General features: G+C 45.0%; 2 protein-coding genes across 2 annotated transcripts in view; one reads left to right on the forward strand and one right to left on the reverse strand.

Moving 5' to 3' along the window:
- LOC125310332 overlaps positions 1-5612 on the forward strand; it is a 10433-nt gene extending 4821 nt beyond the window's left edge. The window contains exons 10-16 of the mRNA XM_048267634.1: positions 11-52; positions 451-502; positions 1603-1630; positions 1821-1906; positions 2689-2840; positions 3501-4213; positions 5161-5612. Of these exons, the coding sequence (XP_048123591.1) occupies positions 11-52; positions 451-502; positions 1603-1630; positions 1821-1906; positions 2689-2840; positions 3501-4213; positions 5161-5438 (1351 nt within the window). The 3' untranslated portion in view covers positions 5439-5612. The remainder of the gene's footprint in view (positions 1-10; positions 53-450; positions 503-1602; positions 1631-1820; positions 1907-2688; positions 2841-3500; positions 4214-5160) is intronic.
- Positions 5613-5652: 40 nt separating this feature from the next.
- Positions 5653-22500, reverse strand: part of LOC125310334 (proton myo-inositol cotransporter-like) — an 89488-nt gene continuing 72640 nt past the window's right edge. The window contains exons 4-9 of the mRNA XM_048267637.1: positions 20520-20683; positions 17121-17241; positions 11294-11419; positions 10670-10788; positions 9599-9751; positions 5653-8690 (exon numbers count right to left, since the gene is read on the reverse strand). Of these exons, the coding sequence (XP_048123594.1) occupies positions 8464-8690; positions 9599-9751; positions 10670-10788; positions 11294-11419; positions 17121-17241; positions 20520-20683 (910 nt within the window). The 3' untranslated portion in view covers positions 5653-8463. The remainder of the gene's footprint in view (positions 8691-9598; positions 9752-10669; positions 10789-11293; positions 11420-17120; positions 17242-20519; positions 20684-22500) is intronic.

The following is a 22500-nucleotide window of genomic DNA, read 5'->3' on the forward strand; positions in this document are numbered from 1 at the left end:
TCCTTTCCAGGGGGGCCTCTGAGACGTTCATGTCCTCTGCAGTGGACCTGGGGTTAGTACAGCTGATTGGATCCCACTGTCAAGGGCCGTTAACACCAAGAGTGATAACTACAACGATAACAACATAAAAGTATCACTCTAGCTAATATGAATGACAATGTCCACGCAAACTACTGTATAACGATAATGACACAAAGAACGTTGGGAATCACTTTCAGAGCAATTTTGAGAATGATAAGAAGCTAACTACAATCAGACATCACATTCATCAACACAAGGAGAGACTTTCTTTAAAACTGGTCAGTGAGGATGTTTTTATTGCTATAGTTATAGTTATCTTTATAGTGATCATTCCTGGTGTGTACAGCCCTTAAGTGTGGGACACAGAGTCTTACTTGGAGACGACGGTGAGGAGGGAGACTAATTATAGGTGTTTTCTTTCCTCCTAAGGGGCATTGTAGAGTCACAGCAGAGAGGTGCTGAGCAGGATCTTGTGAGAACCGTAAGTGTGATGATAATGGGCATTTTAATATTGTTGTGACAGATGTAATTGTATTGGGTGTCCAGTCATAGACTGTTATGGAATATCTACAGCTCACAATTGGGAAGAAGAGTTCCTACATCGACATCTAGTGGTGAAGATTAAAACTGACAAAGAGGAGGACAGAGATTTGTGTCGTATTTTATTACAAATTTCTCAGTTGCTTTGGCACATTTCTCAGATCAGAATGGTGATTCTTAAAACTGTTCAAACTCCATATCATCGTATCACTTGTGCACATCCTTGAAGCAGTTTCTCCCAATTTTGAACAAATAGCAATGCTTTCGTACATCCACGAAACTGATTTTATACAAATGTCTGCTGTTTTTTTTATTTTCTAATGTCATGTTGGTCAAAATGCATTATACTGGTTCCCTGCTGAATAGTCCCACCCCATAAAACAAATTGGCTTTATTTCATCACTTGTCATAATCTGTTTAGCAAATGTATGTGACCTGACAGACAGGAATGTCAGGATATACAGTATAGAAAGATGTACAGTGGTGCACAGCTCTGACCAAGGGGTGTTTTACGTTATATTGGATATTTTTCTTTTGTACAATGCTGTAAAAGACTTAGTTTTCTTTATACTGTCACAATGTCTGTCAACAGTATAAACTTTGAAACATATCCGCTGTTTTGCAATCAACCCCCTCCACACACAATAATGTGTAACCTTGTAGTTTTGGAATAGATAATAGTGTTGCCTTGCACATTGTTTATTAGAAAATACAGAGTAAACTGTCATATTGACAACAATCTCGACACAGCTTAAACAATGGCATCATGACTTGTCATTCTGATTGCACTGACTTTTTCATTGGCATAAATACCTGCTTTTGAGGCATGAATTACGATAAGCGTTTTGAGCAAGACACGCGCTTTTGCAGCTTATTCACTATGCTGTGCAGTTTGCACTCATTGTTTTGAAAAAATTGCACTGTTGTACAAATGTGCATTATGATTCGAGAAATGCACCAAAGTGGCTGAGAAAAACTATTTTTTTTGCGCTAGTGTGTGTGTGAATGGACATTCATTCTCTGTACGTTCTCTTAAAACAGATGTTCACGTGTGCAGACAGCAGACAAGGTAAGTCAATTAAAAATAACAGAAATAGCCATTTTTCTGCATGCATACAAAATAAAATGGACTATATAAAACTTTATAATATTTATAACTGTATAATATTATTAAAACTGCAGTATATTACACATACTTAGTGGCTAATGATGTTGAGCAAAACTAAACAGTTGTCTTGTCTGGTCTCTTCCTTGTGCAGATGGTGGATATGAGCAGGTATCAGTAAGGAGCGAGTCTCCCAGCTACTCCCCTAGAGAAGGCTGTAACCCCAGTGACTCTGATGATGTGAGTATGGGACCTGGAATACTAGCAGTAAACCTCTTTCCCTCACACAGACTTATATGAATTGTATCTGTTTGTTGAAGCCATTTATTAATTGAGAGTTCATACAAAATAATTGTTAAACCTTGTATCTAACTAATTCATTTTTACTTAGTCAGGGTTCATATATATTTGTATTGTTATTATTCTGTTAAATTTGATATACTCTGTTATTAAGTTAATATTGGAATTTGTGAGGCTGTATGACTATTCATTTTAATGTTGATGTAATGTGTACTGGTAATTGTAAGACACTTTGAACAAACTTGTCTGTTAAAAACTAAACATAAACATAAAGCTGCAACGATTAGCTTCCACTATAATCATCATGGAACTGGCTACACCAGGCGTAATATCGGCGTGTTAAAACTATTTTAATGCTCCATGAACAAAACACTTCATTTATGTTCCTGGTGTAGCCTACCTGTTTTGGCAGATAAACAGAGTGTTTTACTCTTTCTGTTTGTTCTGATGCTGTGGTGATTCTGATGCTGTTGTTGATTCTGATGCTGTTGTTAATTCTGATGCTGTGGTGATTCTGATGCTGTTGTTGATTCTGATGCTGTTGTTAATTCTGATGCTGTGGTGATTATGATGCTGTTGTTGATTCTGATGATGTTGTTGATTCTGATGCTTTGGTGATTCTGATGCTGTGGTGATTCTGATGCTATCGTTGATTCTGATGCTGTCATTGATTCTGATGCTGTGGTGATTTCGATGCTGTCATTGATTCTGATGCTGTGCAGGAAGAGGACGATTGCTGTTGCCAGCATAACACGCATGATGCTTTGGAAGCATCATGCACCAGGAAGTGTGTGGAGTTGGACACACCCTTTCTGAACTCTCACAGCACATTCACCCAGCACGACCTGTCTGATATTCAGCAACACAGTCAAAAGTAAGGCATAAGTATTAAGTATGTAAATATACTCTTTTGATCCTGTGAGGGAAATTTGGTCTCTGCATTTATCCTAATCCGTGAATTAGTGAAACACACACAGCACACAGTGAACACACAGTGAGGTGAAGCACACACTAACCCGGAGCCGTGAGCTACCTGCTACAGCGGCGCCTGGGGAGCAATGAGGGGTTAGGTGCCTTGCTCAAGTGCTACAGCGGCGCTCGGGAGCAGTGAGGGGTTAGGTGCCTTGCTCAAGTGCTACAGCGACGCTCGGGAGCAGTGAGGGGTTAGGTGCCTTGCTCAAGGGCACTTCAGCCGTGGATGTGGGCATGGGAGAGCAGTGCTGAACCACTTCCCCCGCCCACATTTTTCCTACTGGGTCCTCCTACTTATAGAAGCTAGTTAAGCAGTGTTGTAATATGTAATATTATACATTTTCACAAAAATGAAATTCTGGTGTGATCCTGAACATGTACAGAATCTGTCTCTGATGCCTTAGAGGCACAGTTTTGATGAGCAACCTGTAGTTATTGCAGCAAACATTTTCGACCCAGTGTTCCCCTTGCTTTTTCTATAATACAGTATGTATGACTAACTCTATTAACATATTAAGATGTGATGAAGCAATGATTTTGAATTCCTTTTACTTTTCTACAGTGAAGACAAGGGCAGAATGGCACACAAGTCTGGCCGCCCGGTTCCTTGTGACGCTGCAAAGAATCGTGGGAGTTGGAGGGGCTGTGGTGAAGACCAGTATGTTCCGGCTCGGGCTGCGCCAGGTAACACCCACCAGCCAGGCGGCAGGACGGCTGAGCCCCCCGCAGCAATTCCGCAACCCGCCCCTCAAACCCAGGAGGTGGGCACCCAGACGACACCCATCCCACGCCCCACCCTCACTGATGCCTCCACTCAGTGGTGCCCCCCACGGGACATTAGAAGCACTGCAGCCGAGACGGAGCACCACCATTACCCCAAGTCCCCATCTCATATGCCTGCAGTTCCCCCTCGCTTCACCAGGGGGCAGTATGAGCACAAGAATGAGCTCCTCAAGAAAGCATCTCAGAATTGGCTGGGCTCCGCCACGACTCCGGCAGAGTCACACACACACACTCACACTCACAGTTACACTCGAGAGCAGAACACGCCCTGGCAGACACGAGGGGGAGCTCACACACACTCTCCAATTCCCACTCCGGAGTGCAATAGGTTTGGACCGACGCCGTCGTCAGTGTCAGCAGCCGCTCCTCTGCACACCTGGGCCCAGCAGCATGGGGCCGTGAGGCATCCCTGCGCGGCGGTGGCCGTGGACCAGCCCCCCACGCCCGTGTTGGGAGTCCGATCCCGCATCCTCCACCAGCACAGCACAGAGGGTAAAAATAACCTCCGTGGTGCTGGCTTACATAAGGCAGTGTCTCCATTGTTTTCCCAGGCAGTGTAATTATCACATACGGACAGACAGACAGACGGACGGACATGCTGAGGGCGTGGGGCGGGTGGCTGGCTGGATGTCGAGGAGATGGAGGAGTCTTTTGACACACGTGTTGGCACGTTAGCAGGGTTTCAGCAGCATTAAAGCTGCATTAAAAATAGGCACTTAATAATACAAGCTTTCACACTTTTCTTATTATCACCCACTCATTACGCCCCCCACCCCCCTTTCCCTCCGTTTTCCTTTTTTTCTCACGCTCCATCTCACTCCTTCACTTCCTCTTTCAGTAAGCCCTTGGGACCACAATATCCAGAACATTTCCATATTATGAATACTACATCTACAAATATGAACCATTAGCGATCAATAGCCATTCACAATCAAGCATGCATCTGGTAAATGCTTATGGTAGATTGTCAAATCAGTTGATTAATTTGCAAGGGACCATGTACAATTTTAAGCACAAATGTTGCCGTTAGATGCGTTGTACCAGAGTTAGCCTCAGGCTAATTTACATCTGCTGTCCCCTGGCAATTAACAATTAGCCCACAATTAGCATAGCTAGTGCTCTTTACCGTAGACACCCTCTTAGACTCATCTTCCATTCATCACTTTCTTCTTCTTTCTCTCCCACATTGTCTTCTGTCCTCCCTCGCTCACCTCAGTCTCCCCCTCCCTTCTCTATCCTTCTGTCTGTGTTTTTGCCCTTAATCTCTCGCCTTTCTGACTCCCTTGGGTTTGTCTCTTTTTCTTCCCTCTTCCTTCCTCTACCTCTCTCTCTCTCTCTCTCTCTCTCTCTCTCTCTCTCTCACCCTCACATCTCGCCACATGTTGTGCTGTTGTGTTTTTTTCCTTCTTTTCTTTCAAATGTTCTCCATTCTCCTGCAGAGGTGAGAAGAGAGCACCCTTCAGTGCTCGGCGGTGGCGGAGAGGAGGACAGGCAGGAAGGTGACGGGCGGCGCGTGGCGGAACAGAGCGCGGAACAGGAGCGGTGTGAAAACCTGACGCTTTCTGAGGCGACGACAAGAGCAGGAGAGAGGGATACAGAAGAAGCGGCGGAAGAGGAGGAGGAGGAGGAGAGAGGTGAGAAGAGCGTCTCAGAGGAGGCCGAGACACTTCAGGAAATCGCAGACATTCTGCTGATGATGAAACGCAGAAAAAAGTGAGATGGGAACAGCAGCGACAGGGGAGAAAAAAACACACACTGTGGCACAAGACAAGGGCAGTGTGTGTGTACATCTACATGTACAAGTGAGGCCGTAAGAAATAGAGACACATTTTTAGTCATGCACACATACACCTGCATGCAAACACACAAACACAAACACACACACAGAGAAACAGAGACATAAAAAAAAACAATAAATCCAAGTTCCAAGACACGTTTGATATTTTTTTTTTATTCTTTTTTTTTCCTGGTACAGATTCAAGTTTTTGAAATTGTCATTAATATATTTAATTTAGTTTTATAGAATATAAATTTCTAGCAAAACATTTACAGCAACACTATTGAAATGTACTGTACAGCACTGGAGGCGAATGGGTCATCACAAGTTTTGAATGTACAGTAGAAACACTACATTTTAAACTGTGTAAATCAAAAAAACAACATGGATGTTCTCCCTTTCTGAAAATGGAAACAAAATTCATCAATATACCTGTGGACTTAGTGTGTGTGATGTGCATGAATGTTATTGGTCTACACCAAAGTGCAATGTGAAATTTGAATTTATCACATTAATAAACACTAGTGGCTCTCTTGGAGCCACATGTACAGCTCATGATGTAATTCTACAGATCGACAATCAGATTATCTAGATCTTCTATAGATCTACAATCACGTTATCTAAAAATTAACCTCGACAGGAGGAAATGTAGTCTGTCTGAGACGTGTGCCTCCTCTAAAACTTTAACCTGTGCACTTAAAAACACATGAGTAACGTCACACAATATACTATGTAAAGTGTGCTTGTCTTAGAGACAAGGTCTGTGCAGCACTCAAGGGAAAAAAATAGCAAGCAGACACGTAGAGGCTAACTGAATTGTGTTTGTTGCGTTTTAGTCGCTAAACACCCTGATTGAGTTCCTCTATTTACTTTGAAACACAGTGCAAGTTTTATGGATAATGTGCTCTGCTTCATGGACCACAGATGACCAAACATACTATTCAATACTATCTGCTTCATTGAATAAAATTCTATGCGGATCACAATCGGATCAGTCAGTTAGCGGTGTAACCAGTAGCTAGTGGTCAGAGTGAGAGCATGGCGCTATTGTCATTTTGTACCTCTACAATAGCTACAATTCCGCTTTAATTTAACGTTACCCATAATACACAAGTTTAACTTCAGCAATGATATGACAACCACTTTCCAGGTCAGCTAGTCACAGACATCTGTGTGCTTGACTACCAGAGAGAGAAATAAACTCACTCACAACTACAATATCTAAAACAGAACACTGCAGAGAATGGTTCTCTTTGTAATTTCAAAAACAAATACTCTCACTTAGTCATGTTCACAAACAGATATACTCTGCCTTTTGTACTAAGGGCCATGAAGGAAGACAAGAAATTAAATTCGGCATAAAGAAAAAATAAATAGATAGAAAACAAATGGCCATTTAAGATACTGTAAACTCCTGTCTAACAACAACCTATTCCTGGATGATGATGTGTGTACATTTTCATTTGGGATCTAAACAACATCAATCGGTGGAATTTTGAGTAAGACTGGAATATGCAGTAACAACTGAATAGCATATAGCATAGCCTTTGGTGGCAAATTTAGCAAATTTACAAAAGTAAATGGCTTTTTAAAGCCATTAACCAAATCATGCTATCGATGCTACTATGGAGGCAATAGGTTCATGCTAAGTATGCTACAGTGGAGACAAACTGACATATTTTTACCTTTTTAAGCGTAAAGAAAGAGCATAAAAAACAAATGTTTGTGCAGTCGGTGCATTACCTTGCGCTTGCTGTCATTTTGTGTGGAGAACATCTGTATGTCGATTACTGAATGTGGCACAAGCTACTGTCAACGGACGCAAAAGGAGAAGAGTTCGGTAGTCGACTTGTACAGACTTTCTAGGTTGTTGTTACAGCAGAGTTTCCCTTTAAGACCAAATAAATCGCATTTAGCATTAGCTAAATAGCCTCTAGCTAGGTTGATTCTTTAACAACGGAAATAAAATCTGTTGAGTAAAACCACTGAATACAGGTTCATTATTTACAGCGCAGTTCAAGAGTTTAGAGGGGAAAACAAGATCTCATATATTATGTAGTGTATCTATATCGATTGTTTTGATCCTACAAACCTGATACAGGTGTGCAGAGGTAACGTCTATATAACGAGTATAATGTTATGTGGCCAACACAAAGCCGAATGGCACTGGAGAGCCATTGGCCCTCCTGAGGCAATACAACCATGGTCAAATGCTTCTGTTTCTGAGGAAGTTCTCATTAGACAAAGGCAATCTGGTTTGGGCACTATACGTTGATTTGAATACTCCCTGTCCATTTTACTGTACCTGAGGTACTCTTGTTTGGATAATATGAATGACCTGGTAGTCATGTATCATATGCTGTTTGCTAAAGAAACACCTGGCCATGAAGAGCTCTGGGTAGAATTCAGGCTCAGCTTGGGCCCGAACCGAATAAGACCCGAACCGAATAAGCAGCCTGTAGGAGGCAGCAGGTGTGTGTCCAGCACCCTGGGGTATGCAAGTTGGTGTTTGTAAGCTGGTCCGGTCTACATGTTACAATACAGTCACAGCAACAGTCACCACAGTACTAACACAGCTGTCGAGTGTGGCAGGAGCACGTGTGAGAACTCAAAATGGAGACACTGTTCGTTAAGACACGGATAGCTTTGTACTACGCTGACGTCTGGCTTTTAAACAGAATTACCCTTCCTCCTTCACGGTCTCCTCTGACTCTAGTGGTGATGTCATGACTAAGACAGAACCTGATTGGGCTGATAGGGGCAGCCCACCCATCATGCAGGTGTAGAGCAGCCAATCACCCCCCACTTCACTCCTACGACATGGTCCAGGGTTTAAGGACCAAAGACAGTATAGTGTGTGTGTACTGTATGTGTGTGCACGTGACTGTGTTGGCCAGTGTGTGTGTGTGTTTGTGTGTGTGTGTGTGTATGTGTTGGCAGGCTTCTGTAGTCATTCTTAGCCAGTCTATTCCACGTCGGAGGCGTCGTTGTCAGACAGGTGGTAATTGCTACCTTTGACCCGGATGTACTCCACCTGCCGACCCTCGTCAGAGTCGGTGACGCCACAGGAGCACAGCTGGTTCTCGAACAGAGACTCCACTTCCTCCAACCTCCGCCCCTTGGTCTCGGGCAAACAGCCGTAAATAAACAGGAACCCCAGCAAAGCAAAGCTTGAGTACAAGAAGAATGCTCCTACAGAGAAAAGAGCACAAGGTTGTGTTGCTGAACTACAATACCCACAATGCAATGAAAATCTGACTTTGCATGCTGAATACAATCTAATCCAAATACGGCAGACATCAATCAATACTATTATCAGAGAGAGTGCAGAAGTTTTGATCACTAGTCAAAAAGTGTAGTCGGAGGGAGAGGAGGGAAGAAAGGGAAGTGCGTTCATGCGACTGAGAAGTGGGAAGGTTCCAACTTCTAAGTATAAGTAAGTATAGGTATAAGTATATATACTCTTTTGATCCCGTGAAGGAAATTTGGTCTCTGCATTTATCCCAATCCGTGAATTAGTGAAACACACTCGGCACACAGTGAACACACAGTGAGGTGAAGCACACTCTAATCCCGGCACAGTGAGCTGCCTGCAACAGCGGCACTCGGGGAGCAGTGAGGGGTTAGGTGCCATGCTCAAGGGCACTTCAGCCATGCCTACTGGTCGGGGTTCGAACCGGCAACCCTCCGGTTTCAAGTCCGAAGTGCTAACCAGTAGGCCACGGCTGCCCCCACTTCCCCCTAAACTCCCCACTTCCGAAGTGAGACCGTTCACTATGCCGAGTAACATCAAAACATTCCCCTGGGAGCTCTCCCAAAGCCCCCACTTCAAACTGGGAAGTCCCCAGGTCAGGTGTGACGAACCCCCCTAAACTGTGTAATTTTCCCACTTCCCAGTTGCTCATGAACGCACCATAAGAGCATGTTAGGTCAGGTGTATTAAAGCAGAACGACCTGGTCTCAGGACGCTAATGGCCAGGTTTGGTACATTGAGTACGAGTACTGAGCGTGTGTGTGTGTGTGTGTGTGTGTGTGAGTTTATGTGTGTGTGTGTATTTGTGTGTGTGTGTGAGTCTGTGTGTGTGTGTGTTTGTGTTTACCATAGTAGGTCAGGTATTGTGCCATGTGCAGGAACGTGAGGGACACCAGGACGTTGAAGGTCCAGTTGGTACCGGCTGAGCAGGCGTTGCCTGTGCTTCTGGCCCACAGCGGGTAGATCTCGGAGTTCACCGTCCACGGCATCGGACCCATCCCTGAGAATTGCCACCAATCAGAAGACAGAGAGGCACAGGGAGCAGGAGGGAGGTGCTGAACTTAGATCAGTGAGGCCCTCTAATGGTCTCCAATATGATAACAGTTTTATCAACGAAGAAATAATTATCTTAATAATCAATTGATAAATGACTAAAAAATTGTCTAAAAATAATTCTGAATAAATATCATATATAACTGAAGAGAGGGAGGAGGTACCACCCCCATCAATTTCAATGGCTGATGCTAGGCTAGCTTACCCTGGAAATCCAGAGTTCTCGCGAGAGCACAATGGAATTGTCTCTGCGAGACACTGGCAATGAGCAATGACGCATGTTACTTTTCCCCTTGCATTCCGGAGAACCAGCTAAACTGATGAGGACAGCGCTGCAACGTCGGAGGACAGTACACATTGGTCGTAGTGTTATCCGATTGCGTCGTAGTCCAAAATCATTCAGAGTAAACATGTTCTAGTGTTATCCAATTGCGTGCAGTGAGATTTTTAAATGCATGTTTGTTGCCGCCCCTCGAGTTGGGCCATAGACCTCTGAAGTTCGCCTACAAAAAAGCTCCCACCAAAGAGATGATGGCTGAAGCTAACCCTCGAACACAACTCTTCCTGTCTGCTCCTCTAGCCTCTGGGTCAAATCCCAAATCCCATGAACAGAAAAAGGGTGCATTTGTTATCACTACTTCCATTTCTGTTGGGTTAGAAGTAGAACTAACCAAGTAGGCTGACCAATGACTGTATGTGAGGATGGACAGCATAGCTGCATTTAGTTACGTTCTATAGAACTGAAGCCACCGTTCTGTTCCATATAGTCACTGGCAGCAACATCTCTGACAGGGATAAACCTGACAGACCAAACAATCACACACATTTTTATTTTGAAGGCGTGTCCGCAGTGACCCCTGCTCACCTGGAGCAAAGGAGGCCAGGTAGAGCACCAGCCCTAACAGCACCAGCCATGAGTAGGACGTGGGGCAGAAGTTATAGGCCCAGTAGGTGTGTTCCTTCAGCACCGTCACGTTGGAGCACCTGAGGGAGACACACACACACACACACACACACACACACACACACACACACACACACACCATGAGTAGGATGTTGGGCAGAAGGTATAGCTCACTATGTTCCTTCAGCACCGTCACGTTGGAACACCTGAGGGAGAATACAGCATGCAACGTCACACAGGATACACAAACATGCACACACACAGACACACACATGCATGCACACACACACACACACATACACACACACACATGCACGCACACACACCCACACACACACACACAGACACACATACACGCACACACATTTACACACCCATGACCACAAACACAGTCCAATGATATACACACTCTCTACCTGTCAAGCACACACTCCCATACATACTCTCTCTCACACACACACACGAACACACACATGCACATGCACACACACACGCAGACACACACACGCACACACACACACACGCACACACACACACACACACACACACACACACACACACACACGCGCACACACACCCCCTTACCTGCCCCACGCTGCTCTCTCAGTGGACGCTCCATTGACCGGCTCACAGGAGGAAGAGAACACCGCTGACCCGTTCTCACGGTAACAGAACCCACACCTGGGGTCCAGCATGCAGGGCTCACAGGACCTATGGGGAGGGGGGAGAATCACACACACACACACACACACACACACACACACACACACACACATACCTGAGCTTCAAATCTCCTGCAACACCTGAACACACCACTGACAAATCATCCAATATTCATCTGTGCCATAGAATGATGTCCTCACCAGCTCTGCCTGGTTGTGCTCCAACGCAGTACAGTACTTAATCATAAACCATCCTAATTCAGTACGGTACTTTAATTATACTTTAATTATACTTCCTAAGTCAGTACGGTACTTTAATTATACTTTAATTATACTTCCCAATTCAGTACGGTACTTTAATTATACTTTAATCATAAACCATCCCAACGCAGTAAGGTACTTTAATTATATTTTAATCATAAACCAACCTAATTCAGTACGGTACTTTAATTATACTTTAATCATAAACCAACCTAATTCAGTACAGTACTTTAATTATACTTTAATCATAAACCATCCTAATTCAGTGCGGTAATTTAATTTCTTTGTAACCATAATCCATCCCAACGCAGTACGGGACTTTAATTATACTTTAATCATAATCCATCCCAACGCAGTACGGTACTTTTTTTATTTAATTTTTTTTAAGTATATTTTTTGGGCTTTTTATGCCTTTAATGATAGGACAGTGGAGAGTGATAGGACGCGAATGGGAGAGAGAGCAGGGGTGGGATCCGGAAAGGACCACGGGGCGGGAATCGAACCCGGGTTGCCGGCGTACGTGCAGGTGCCCAGCCAATTGCGCCACAGCTGGGGCCCGGTACTTTAATTATACTTTAATCATCATCCATGCTAATTCAGTACGGTACTTTAATTATACTTTAATTATAATCCATCCCAACGCAGTACGGTCAGAGATTTTCTAATGAGGAGACACAGCACTCAAAAAATCCTCCATAGAAATGCATGGGGTTAGTTTGTAGCGCCAATATGGCCGTTGTCTACACATATCCCAACCCTTCCTCGCCAAAACGTTGACATGTAAATACATTGAGCCAATCATGTGGTGTGATGTGAATACATTGAGCCAATCATATGGTATGTTGTGAAGACATCTTGCCAATCATGTGTTGTAAACTCGCTGCTGGAGCAAGATTTGTGTCGTGAAGCCTTGCGCACACGCATTTCTGCTGAATAGGATGCCCGATGAGTGCCCAAAAAGCGTTGCTATATGGCCGCCGAGTGGAGGGACTTGCCTAAAAGGACTTTGGTACGGTACTTTAAAGGGAAACTTGGCAGGATTTCCCCCTTTGCTGGAGAAATTGCACATTATGCTATTTCAAACTGTGTGAAAGGGTAATGATAAAGCACATGGATTTGTTTACAAGCTAGCTAACTGTTAGCATAAGTTTCGCAGAACTATGTGGATGTTACAAGGTAAGAAACACGATTTAAAACGAGTTTCTTGTTTCTCACTTCTCTTTCCGGGACGGCAGTCTCAATGTTGCAAAGGTTGGTTTTCCGCCTGGGGACGCTTAGGATAGAAGGGAAAGTCACCATTTTCACCGGAACAGGTCATTTAACCATCCAAATGATTTCTAAACGGGTTTATTAAGTTGAAATAGTTGCCAAGTTCCCCTTTAATTATACTTTAATCATAAACCAACCTAATTCAGTACGGTACTTTAATTATACTTTAATCATAATCTATCCTAATTCAGTAAGGTACTTTAATTATACTTTAATCATAATCCATCCCAATTCATTACGGTACTTTAATTATACTTTAATCATAATCCATCCCAACGCAGTACGGTACTTTAATTATACTTTAATCATAAACCAACCTAATTCATTACGGTACTTTAATTATACTTTAATCATAATCCATCCCAATGCAGTAAGGTACTTTAAATATACTTTAATCATAATCCATCCCAACGCAGTACGGTACTTTAATTATAAACTATCCAGTGTGGGTACAAGTAGTGTAGGGAGCTCTTGAAGAGATGGTATCACTTTAAATCATCTGCTGGGTCATGGAGCAAATACATGTTGTATCTCGGTCTGTGCACACAGTACTTTAATCATCAGCCAGAGACATGTCTGAACAACTGCTGCATCCGTCTGTGGTACAATGTAGTGGAAGCAGCTCCTATAAAGACATGGCATCACTCCAAATCATCTGCTACAGGGCGTCATGTGGCACACAGCCCGTATACACTGTGCCATCAAGTTTGGACATTCTCCACTACCCAAAGCGTTGTGGGTTTTAACTGTTGTGGATCACAATAGCAGTGTGTCCTTGGATAGCATTACAGATGTACACCTCTGTTCCATGTTCATGCTCTGTCCTTTGTCTTTTGTTTTCTTTAGTTTGTTTGTTTGTTTGTTTGTAGCACTAATCCAGGACGCATGAGAAACACAGCACTCTACACTCCAAACAGCTGCTGCTGTAGCGTCTCATATCATTCCCTAAAGCGTCTCCCATTCTTGGAGTACAGCCATCTCAGGGCTAGCCTTCCTTGAGGTGCTTCCAGACAATACAACGTATTGAGCATGGCCTTAGTCTGTTTCAATACATCAAAGTGAATTGGATTACATGAATCTGTCTGCCCTAGATAGATCCATAAACACGTCGTTAAGGACTCTGACCATGGAGCTTTGGTGGTAGCGTAGCATAGCGTAGCATAGCGTAGAGTAGCGCCCTGCACTGCTACTGTAGAGGTATATGGCCTCACCATCATCATCATCATCACCGCTCTCGTCTTTTGTGAATGTAATTGGGCTCTGGCAGGAATTAGCGAGTGTGTTATCACTCTGTTGTTGTCCTGGTCGCTAAGCTCCGTAAGCTGCATTCAATCACACCCCTGCTGCGCCTTCTAATGTGCCACATCTGTGTGTGTGTGTGTGTGTGTGTGTGTGTGTGCTGGTGTTAAAGGGGTGTGTTTGCTCAGACAGAACACAGATGGTTTCATAACACAGCAGTTAACAGTCTCAGGAAGACACACACACAGCAAACCACAGACTCTTTCCTGTGTGTGTAAACCTGTAGTGCATCTTTAGAATAAAAATAGCAGATTATTGCTGAGACCAATATCAATGTCAATGAGCACACCTCCCTCTCTTTTCAAATCTAATACCTTCACCTTACACCTACCTTACACACACACACACACACACAAACACACTTCCCTCTCTTTTCTAATCTACTGTAATACCTTCACCTTACACCTACACGCACACATACACACACACACACACACACACACACACACACACACACACACACACCAACACACACACCTCCCTCTCTTTTTTCCAATCTTATACCTACACCTTACACCTACCTACTCACCACCGATAAAGGTGAGAAAACACTCAAGACAAGCAAACAAGTGACCACCCAAACAAGTGATCACCCAAACAAGTGACCACAAACAACTGACCACCTAAACAACTGACCACCCAAACAAGTGACCACAAACAACTGACCACCCAAACAAGTGATGACCCAAACAAGTGATCACCCAAACAAGTGACCACCCAAACCCCAAACAAGTGACCACAAACAACTGACCACCCAAACAAGTGATGACCCAAACAAGTGATCACCCAAACAAGTGACCACCCAAACCCCAAACAAGTGACCACTCAAACAAGTGATCACCCAAACAAGTGATCACACAAACAAGTGATCACCCAAACCCTAAACAAGTGACCACCCAAACAAGTGACCAAACAAGTGACCACCCAAACAAGTGATCACCCAAACCCTAAACAAGTGACCACCCAAACAAGTGACCAAACAAGTGACCACCCAAACAAGTGATTACCCAAACCCCAAACAAGTGATCACCCAAACAAGTGATTACCCAAACAAGTGATTACCCAAACAAGTGATCACCCAAACAAGTGACCACCCAAACAAGTGACCACCAGTCTCTACAGCAGGCAGGACATCCCCTGCTGTGCCCATCGCTGGACTCAGGAGGACCACGTGAGAGTGGAGCGTGTGGAGCGTGGAGATCACGTGTCTATTTGTATCTTTGGCTTCCTGAGCGAGTCGTCATTGTAAATCGGCGGTGCGCTTCTCAATAGAAGGTTTATGAAAAAAGACCTCTGGAATCTGTCTGAAACACTCCTGACCACTTTCACACAGTGACTTTTGAGGGTTGACCTTTCCGCACAACATGTATAAAGGTCATGAGACGACCTTGCCTTCATGTTCCAAAGGAGGCCATTTTGCACAGCTCTTCTCAAGTTACACTGCAGCACTAAAGGACAGCGATAGCTCAACTCTCATCCCACAGGTGACTGGACCTCTCTGCAGAACAGAACCCTTTCCTAGAACCTTCCAACAGAACCCTCTCCTGGAACCCTCCAACAGAACCTTCTCCCAGAACCCTCCACCAGACCCCTTCACCAAAAGTCTCAGAGAACCCTCCCACAGAACCTTTCACCAAAAGTCTCAGAGAACCCTCCCACAGAACCTTCTCCCAGAACCCTCCAACAGAACCTTTCACCAAAAGTCTCAGAGAACCCTCTCAGAGCCGCTGGGATAGGAACTCCTGGTAAAATGAGGTAGCTGTGCTCCAGCTGCTACCCTCTCTCAGATAGGGCAGCAGAACACACACACACACACACACACACACACACACACAAAGGACTCCTCTGCTGCTGATGTAACTGCCATGTCTGCCTGTCTAAAACCACAAAACATTGCTTCCTTTGCATTCCTCTGCTCTGCTCTTCTGGCCGTCCCGTCTAACCCAGTGACCAGTGCTGTCCCGGCGTAGCGTGGCGTGGGCTCAGTGCGGTCAGAACGAATGGGCCACCGACAGGGACATGCTGAGAACAGGGCAGCCGATGTGAGACGACACGACGGCCCCCATGGCCCGAGTGATGTGATGTAATCCGCTGCAACAGGAGCAGGACTGCCAGCTCTCTCTCACACACACACACACACGCCCACACACACACACACACACACACACACACACACACACACACACACAATCACACACACACACACACACCTGCTTCCGCTCACACAAGCACACACATGACAAGCCCCTAGTGAGGACACTACAACCACAGCTGGACTATCACCGCAAACCGAACAGAGTGCATCAGGCCGCAGAGACTTTATAGAATAAATTTCAGCATTTCAAAAGATTTGGTTAGTTAAAGAGACTGATGTTGCATTACATGCTAGCACCAATGCTTTTTTTGTAGGTTAAATTTGCATTGATTATACTCAGGTTGCTGAAAGACTGTTATGTTTGAATCTGTGTGTGTGGGTGTGTGTGTGTGTGCGTGTGTGTGTGTGTGTGTCTGTAAGTATGTGTCTGTGTCTGTGCGAGTAATGCTGCCTGTGTGTGTGTGTGTTTTGTGTTTGTTTGTGTGTTATTGTTATTGTGCATTCGAGCCTGTGTGTGAGCCTGTGTGTGTGTGTGTATGTGTGTGTCTATCTTACAGATGGCGTGAAGGACACAGTGGTCTGTTGGCAGCTGTAGCCATTATACACACATTACTGAAAATGGTCCGTTTCTTTGTTTGGGTGTGTGTGTGTGTGTGAGAGAGAGAAGAAGAGAGGGGTGTGGTAAAGAGAGAGAGAGGACAGAGAGGGGTGTGTGGTAAAGAGAGAGAGAGGACAGAGAGGGGTGTGTGGTAAAGAGAGAGATGAAGAGAGGGGTGTGTGGAAAAAAGAGAGATGAAGAGAGGGGTGTGTGATATCAGGTACTCACAGGTGTGCTGCGCAGGTGGAGTTGAGCGTCGTGGGGCCAGTGGGGTGCAGCGTGACTGCAGGGCTGTGCTGGGCAGACAGCAAGAAGCCCACGGCTAGCAGACACAGACTCAGACCCGTACCTACAGAGAACCAGAACCAGAACATTTAGACTCAGACCCGTACCTACAGAGAACCAGAACATTTAGACTCAGAGCCGTACCTACAGAGGAACCAGAACCAGAACATTTAGACTCAGACACATACCTACAGAGGAACCAGAACATTTAGACTCAGACACACATCTACAGAAGAAGCAGAACCAAATAGGGGGAATTAAACAATAGCATCTTCCTTAAAACAGCACAACTACATGATTTGAGTTTGTTGATTCAATTCCCGGCTTTCACAGTTGTGTCCTTGAGCAAGGCACTTCACCCCTAGGAAGTCTGGCCCTGCAATTAATTGCCATCTGTGAGTCGCTTTGGATAAAAACAAATAAAAGCCAATTAGCCAAATAAATAAAGAAGCAAGAAAGAAAAATAAATAAACGCACAACGAGGACTCAGTGCTGTCAGATAGGAATAGGAAACAGCACAGTGCAGCAGAGAGAAAACAACCAGGGCCATGTATTACAACCAGGGCATTTATTAAGGGCATGATTGACTACAGTAATAAACTGCACTGAGTCAAAGAACGAGCACTAATGCAAAACAAGCACCAACATTAAACACAGCGAGCACCAGAGTGTCTAAGGACGACACAAAACCACTAGGAATCAAATCGCTCTGATCTTTCTCTCTTAACAACGTTATGAAGCTGATTTATAAAATGCCAGTGCTGTGAACACAGTCAGGTAGAGTGCTAGGAGAAGCTCTCCAATTACTGTCAACCACAACACAGCTAAGCATCTAAGATTCATTAACAACACCATAGTAACAAAAATAAAAGAAAATATTTTTTCCATCCCAAAAGAAATGTGACTGACACAACGGAGCCATCCTATGCAAACAACAGCATGTTTACGAAAGCCAGTGAGTGCCAGAAAGACAGTAAAACAAACATGTAGCAAACAATATACCCTGAAAGACGCAGGAGGACCTTAAAAAAGACAGAAATTCCAGAGGAATTTGGCAGTATACAAGTAAGATGATTATTTTAAAAGTGCTGATTGAGTCTATGGCTATGACTCTGTCTTATGTTGGGTTAGTAATTTATTGGTTACTACAGAGACTGTGAGCAAGCTAGCGTATGTTAAACTGGAGAGGGACGAAAACCGAACCTTGCGGGACACCACAGGGTATGCTGTAGACACTGGGGACTTGTGGGGGTAGAACCTTAGCCACTCTAAGACTGAATGTGAAACCCAGTGCTCCAGCTGGTCAAGAGACAGCTTGTCCATGCTTCCACTGAGCGTGAGGTCACTTAGGACCCCCAGCACTCTCTGAATTCAATAGAACAGTGTGTGCGCCAGAGCAATTGTCACAGTAATGCTGTGTGCGGGCAAATGTGGTTTTCCCATAACGACTCCGTGGCTGAGCTCTTTTCACATTACACTGTGTGATTCTTCATACGCTTCTCCTCATCCACAGAGGACAGAGGAGTGTGCTTCAGTTTGCTCCTTGCTCATTATGTAGCGCGATGGTGTGTATTTTTCTTACCCATGATTCCTAATTCTAGCTGAATCACCCTTGAGAAAGAAAATGTACTTTCTTTCTTCTGAACGCAGTGATTGCATCACAGATAAAAAATGTATTGCATGAGTCTGCGTCATTCTCACATCAGTTTATTGCACTCACACAAATCGACCATCAATTCATTTAGCCTTTCCTGAAAACCCAGAGAAAATTACTGTACATAATAATACATAGACTTATGCTGGGCGGCTTTTTGAGCCTTTAATGGACAGCAGAGTGGAGAGTGGACAGGATGTCAGTGGGTATAAGAGAGAGAGATGGGAAGGGGTTGAGGAAATGACCTCGGGGCAGATTCAAATATACAGTAGGTACCAGTGGATGCAGGGCACGTGGTACTGGGCACAAACACATACTGCCGTGCTAAGGCTCGGCAATCCACTACACAATACTGTCAAGACAGTAAACTTTCCTTTAGCTCTAGCTGTGTGTGTGTGTGTGTGTGTGCAGGGGATAAAGATGGGGGGAAGAAAAGAAGGAAAAGAGAAATGATGGAAAGAAGAGAGCACTGAAGGAAGGATGAAGGACAAGAGACACTAGTGTTTGAATAAGGTTCAAGGACTGACTGAGAGAGAGAGAGAGTGTGTGTGTGTGTGTGTGTGTGTGCATGTTTGTACAGTCAAGACAGTAAGCCTTCCTTTAGCTCTGTCTCTAATATAACTTGTGTTGTGAGCCCAGCCTAACTCTAACTTGATAGGGATACTGTGTGTTCTAGCTGGAGAGTTCTCTACCCACGATGTAGGCCACATGGTTCTGGACAGCGGTGTTCTCTACCCACGAATCAGACCACATGGTTCTGAACAGCGATGTTCTCTACCCACGATATAGGCCATATGGTTCTGGACTGCGGTGTTCTCTACCCACCATATAGGCCACATAGTTCTGGACAGCGGTGTACCCCACTGTGCCACTGTGCAGCGAAGGCCCTTTGGCAGCTCATGTGAACACTGCTGCGTCCCTCTGTGGCGGTCGCTGGCTACCTCACAAAATTGGAGATGCCGCTACAACACGGCTGATGCTCCACTGGAAATATATGAGCTGGTCAAATATGAGCTGGCCGAATATATTAGCTGGCCAAATATATAAGCTGGTCAAATATATCAGCTGGCCAAATATATCAGCTGACCCAATATATCAGCTGGCTGCCCAAATATATCAGCTGACCAAATATATCAGCTGGCTGCCCAAATATATCAGCTGGGCAAATATATCAGCTGGCCTGCCCTCTGTGCATATAGCGCATGCATTGACCCAGGGATTCCCAAACTGTGGTACGTGTACCACCGGTGGCACGCGAGCTTCCACTAGGGGATACGCGAGATGAAAAGGGCAACGTTGGAAAGGTGTTACAAATGATTTTTTTTTAATCTTAAATGTTCTCTGTTCTTTGTGTTTCATAATGTTGCTCTCCACACTGTTTTTTTTTAGTGTGAGAGCTCATAAACCAGTTGCACATTTTGATTTTGTTATGTGTTATCATGTAGGGCGGCTAATTAAACCTGATGCCTAGAATGTGTTATGTTGTTATGTGTCAGATGGTGGGGGTGCGCGAGCCGAGTCAGGATGTAGGTGGTGGTACGCGGGAACCGCTGCTGCACTACACAATACTGTGGAGTCGAGAAGGAAAGCTTAGCACATACCACATCTCATTTGTTAAGGATACTGATACATTTTAGTGCTGTCTACCCACAATGCCTTGCAGTAGTGTCCTAGTGCACGTCCCTTACCTATGATGCTCCCCAGCGTGAGTCTGCGTCGGCCCACCCTCTCCACCAACCACACGCCGAGCAGCGTGAAGAGGAAGTTTGAGAATGCGGTGACCGTCACCAGCCAGATGGCCAGCTTATCGTCCCGCACTCCCGACATCTGCAGGATGGTGGCGCTGTAGTACCTGAAGAGAGACAGGGGAAAAGACAGAGCTGCTTAGACAAAAACACAGTCACAATGTAGCTTTTACAAGTAGTAACTGATCAAGAAAGGGGGAAGATGGGAACACTTGTTTATAAAATTGCATGAGAAAAGTGAGGAAGAGAAAAAGGTCAGTTGCTTGAGTCGTTTTGCAGCCCTTCACAGATCGTTTTCAGAAGCTGCTTGAGACATTTTTACAGCCCTTCACAGCTTGCCTTTTCCTCTGTGATAAGCCAGCCTACTAGCAGCACACCAGCAACACACAGAAGAGCAGGGCCCCTCAGGAGCTAATGAGGAAAGAGAGAGAGAGAGGGGGGAGAAAGAGAGGGAAAGAGAAGGGGGGTAGAAAGGGGAGAGAGGGAGAGAGAGGGGAGGGGGTACAAGGGGAGCTGATGAAGAGGGAGGGGGAGATTGAGGGGTGGGCTGGCGAGAGAGGGAGACACAGGGAGATGAGCAGGGCGAGAGAGAGAGGAGACACAGGGAGATGAGGAGGGCGAGAGAGAGAGAGGGAGACACAGGGAGATGAGGAGGGCGAGAGAGAGAGGGAGACACAGGGAGATGAGGAGGGGGCGAGAGAGAGAGGGGAGACACAGGGAGATGAGGAGGGGAGAGAGAGAGAGGGAGACACAGGGAGATGAGGAGGGCGAGAGAGAGGGAATGAAGAGCTCAAGAGGGAAAAAAAAGAGCAGAAGGATGAGGGAGGAAGGGAGGGAGAGAGATAGAGAAAGGGGGGGAGTGGGAGAAGCAGAGGGAGGTGATCAGGGCCAGATCAGAGCCGCATCAGGGCCTCATCAGAGCCACATCAGAGCCATATCAGGGCTACATCAGGGCCACATTAGAGCCAGCTCTGTTGCAGCCTCAGCTGTGATCTGGAATCTGGAGAGGAAGCAGGCACTAGGCAGATAGTTCGACCTATCACAGCATGGAGAGATGCACCGGTTAGCCCAGAGTTAAATTAAAGCGCCATCTTCGCATCTGCATTATTGCACGCACACACACACACAGACAGACACACACACACACACACACACTCATCACCAATTACATCCATCTCCTCCATGCTGATTACATCCTATCAGACAGGACGGCATCTTAATGCTTCTCACTGAAGTAACAGATAACAGGAGAGAGGAGAGGGGGAGAAGAGAGAAGAGAGAAAGAGATGAAGTAAGTGATAGAATAGGAGCAGAGGAAGGGGAGATTGGGATAAGAGGTTGGTGAAACATGCAGGCAGAGAATGATGAAGATGCAAATGGTGAGCATGAATGAATGAAAGAAAGAGTGTAAAACAGATGAATGAATGAATGAATGAGACTCTCAATAAACCAAAAGAAGAGTGTCAAATGGTAAATGAAAAGATGAATGGATGAGACTCAATCAGCCGAGAGCAATTCATTGAATGTTTCAATCAGATGTCAGGTACCAATTAGGAGACATAACCCCTCGTTAACCCCCATAATTCCCAACCCCTCTCCTGGGTCAAACTCATCTCCATAGCACGCATCGTCATGGAGACATGGCGTCATTTCAGCGCATACGGCTGAGGTGGTTAACGACTCAGAGCTGGGTAGGGAGCTGTGTTTAAGTGGAGGAACAGCCACTTGAGCACAACTGTTTTTCACACAGACTAAAGGAAAGCCTTCCCTCACTCTTGCTCTTCTTTTTTCATCTCTCCCTCTTTCCCTCTCTCTATCTCTCTCTCTCTCTCTCAGTAGGGAACAGGGGAAATTAGCATTTTATTTTTGACTGCAAATAGGGAGGTAGTCCTAGCACTGCCAGTCAGCACTGCTTCAGATGAGA

This window comes from Alosa alosa, chromosome 17 (assembly GCF_017589495.1).
Source record: "Alosa alosa isolate M-15738 ecotype Scorff River chromosome 17, AALO_Geno_1.1, whole genome shotgun sequence".
NCBI lineage: Eukaryota > Metazoa > Chordata > Actinopteri > Clupeiformes > Clupeidae > Alosa > Alosa alosa.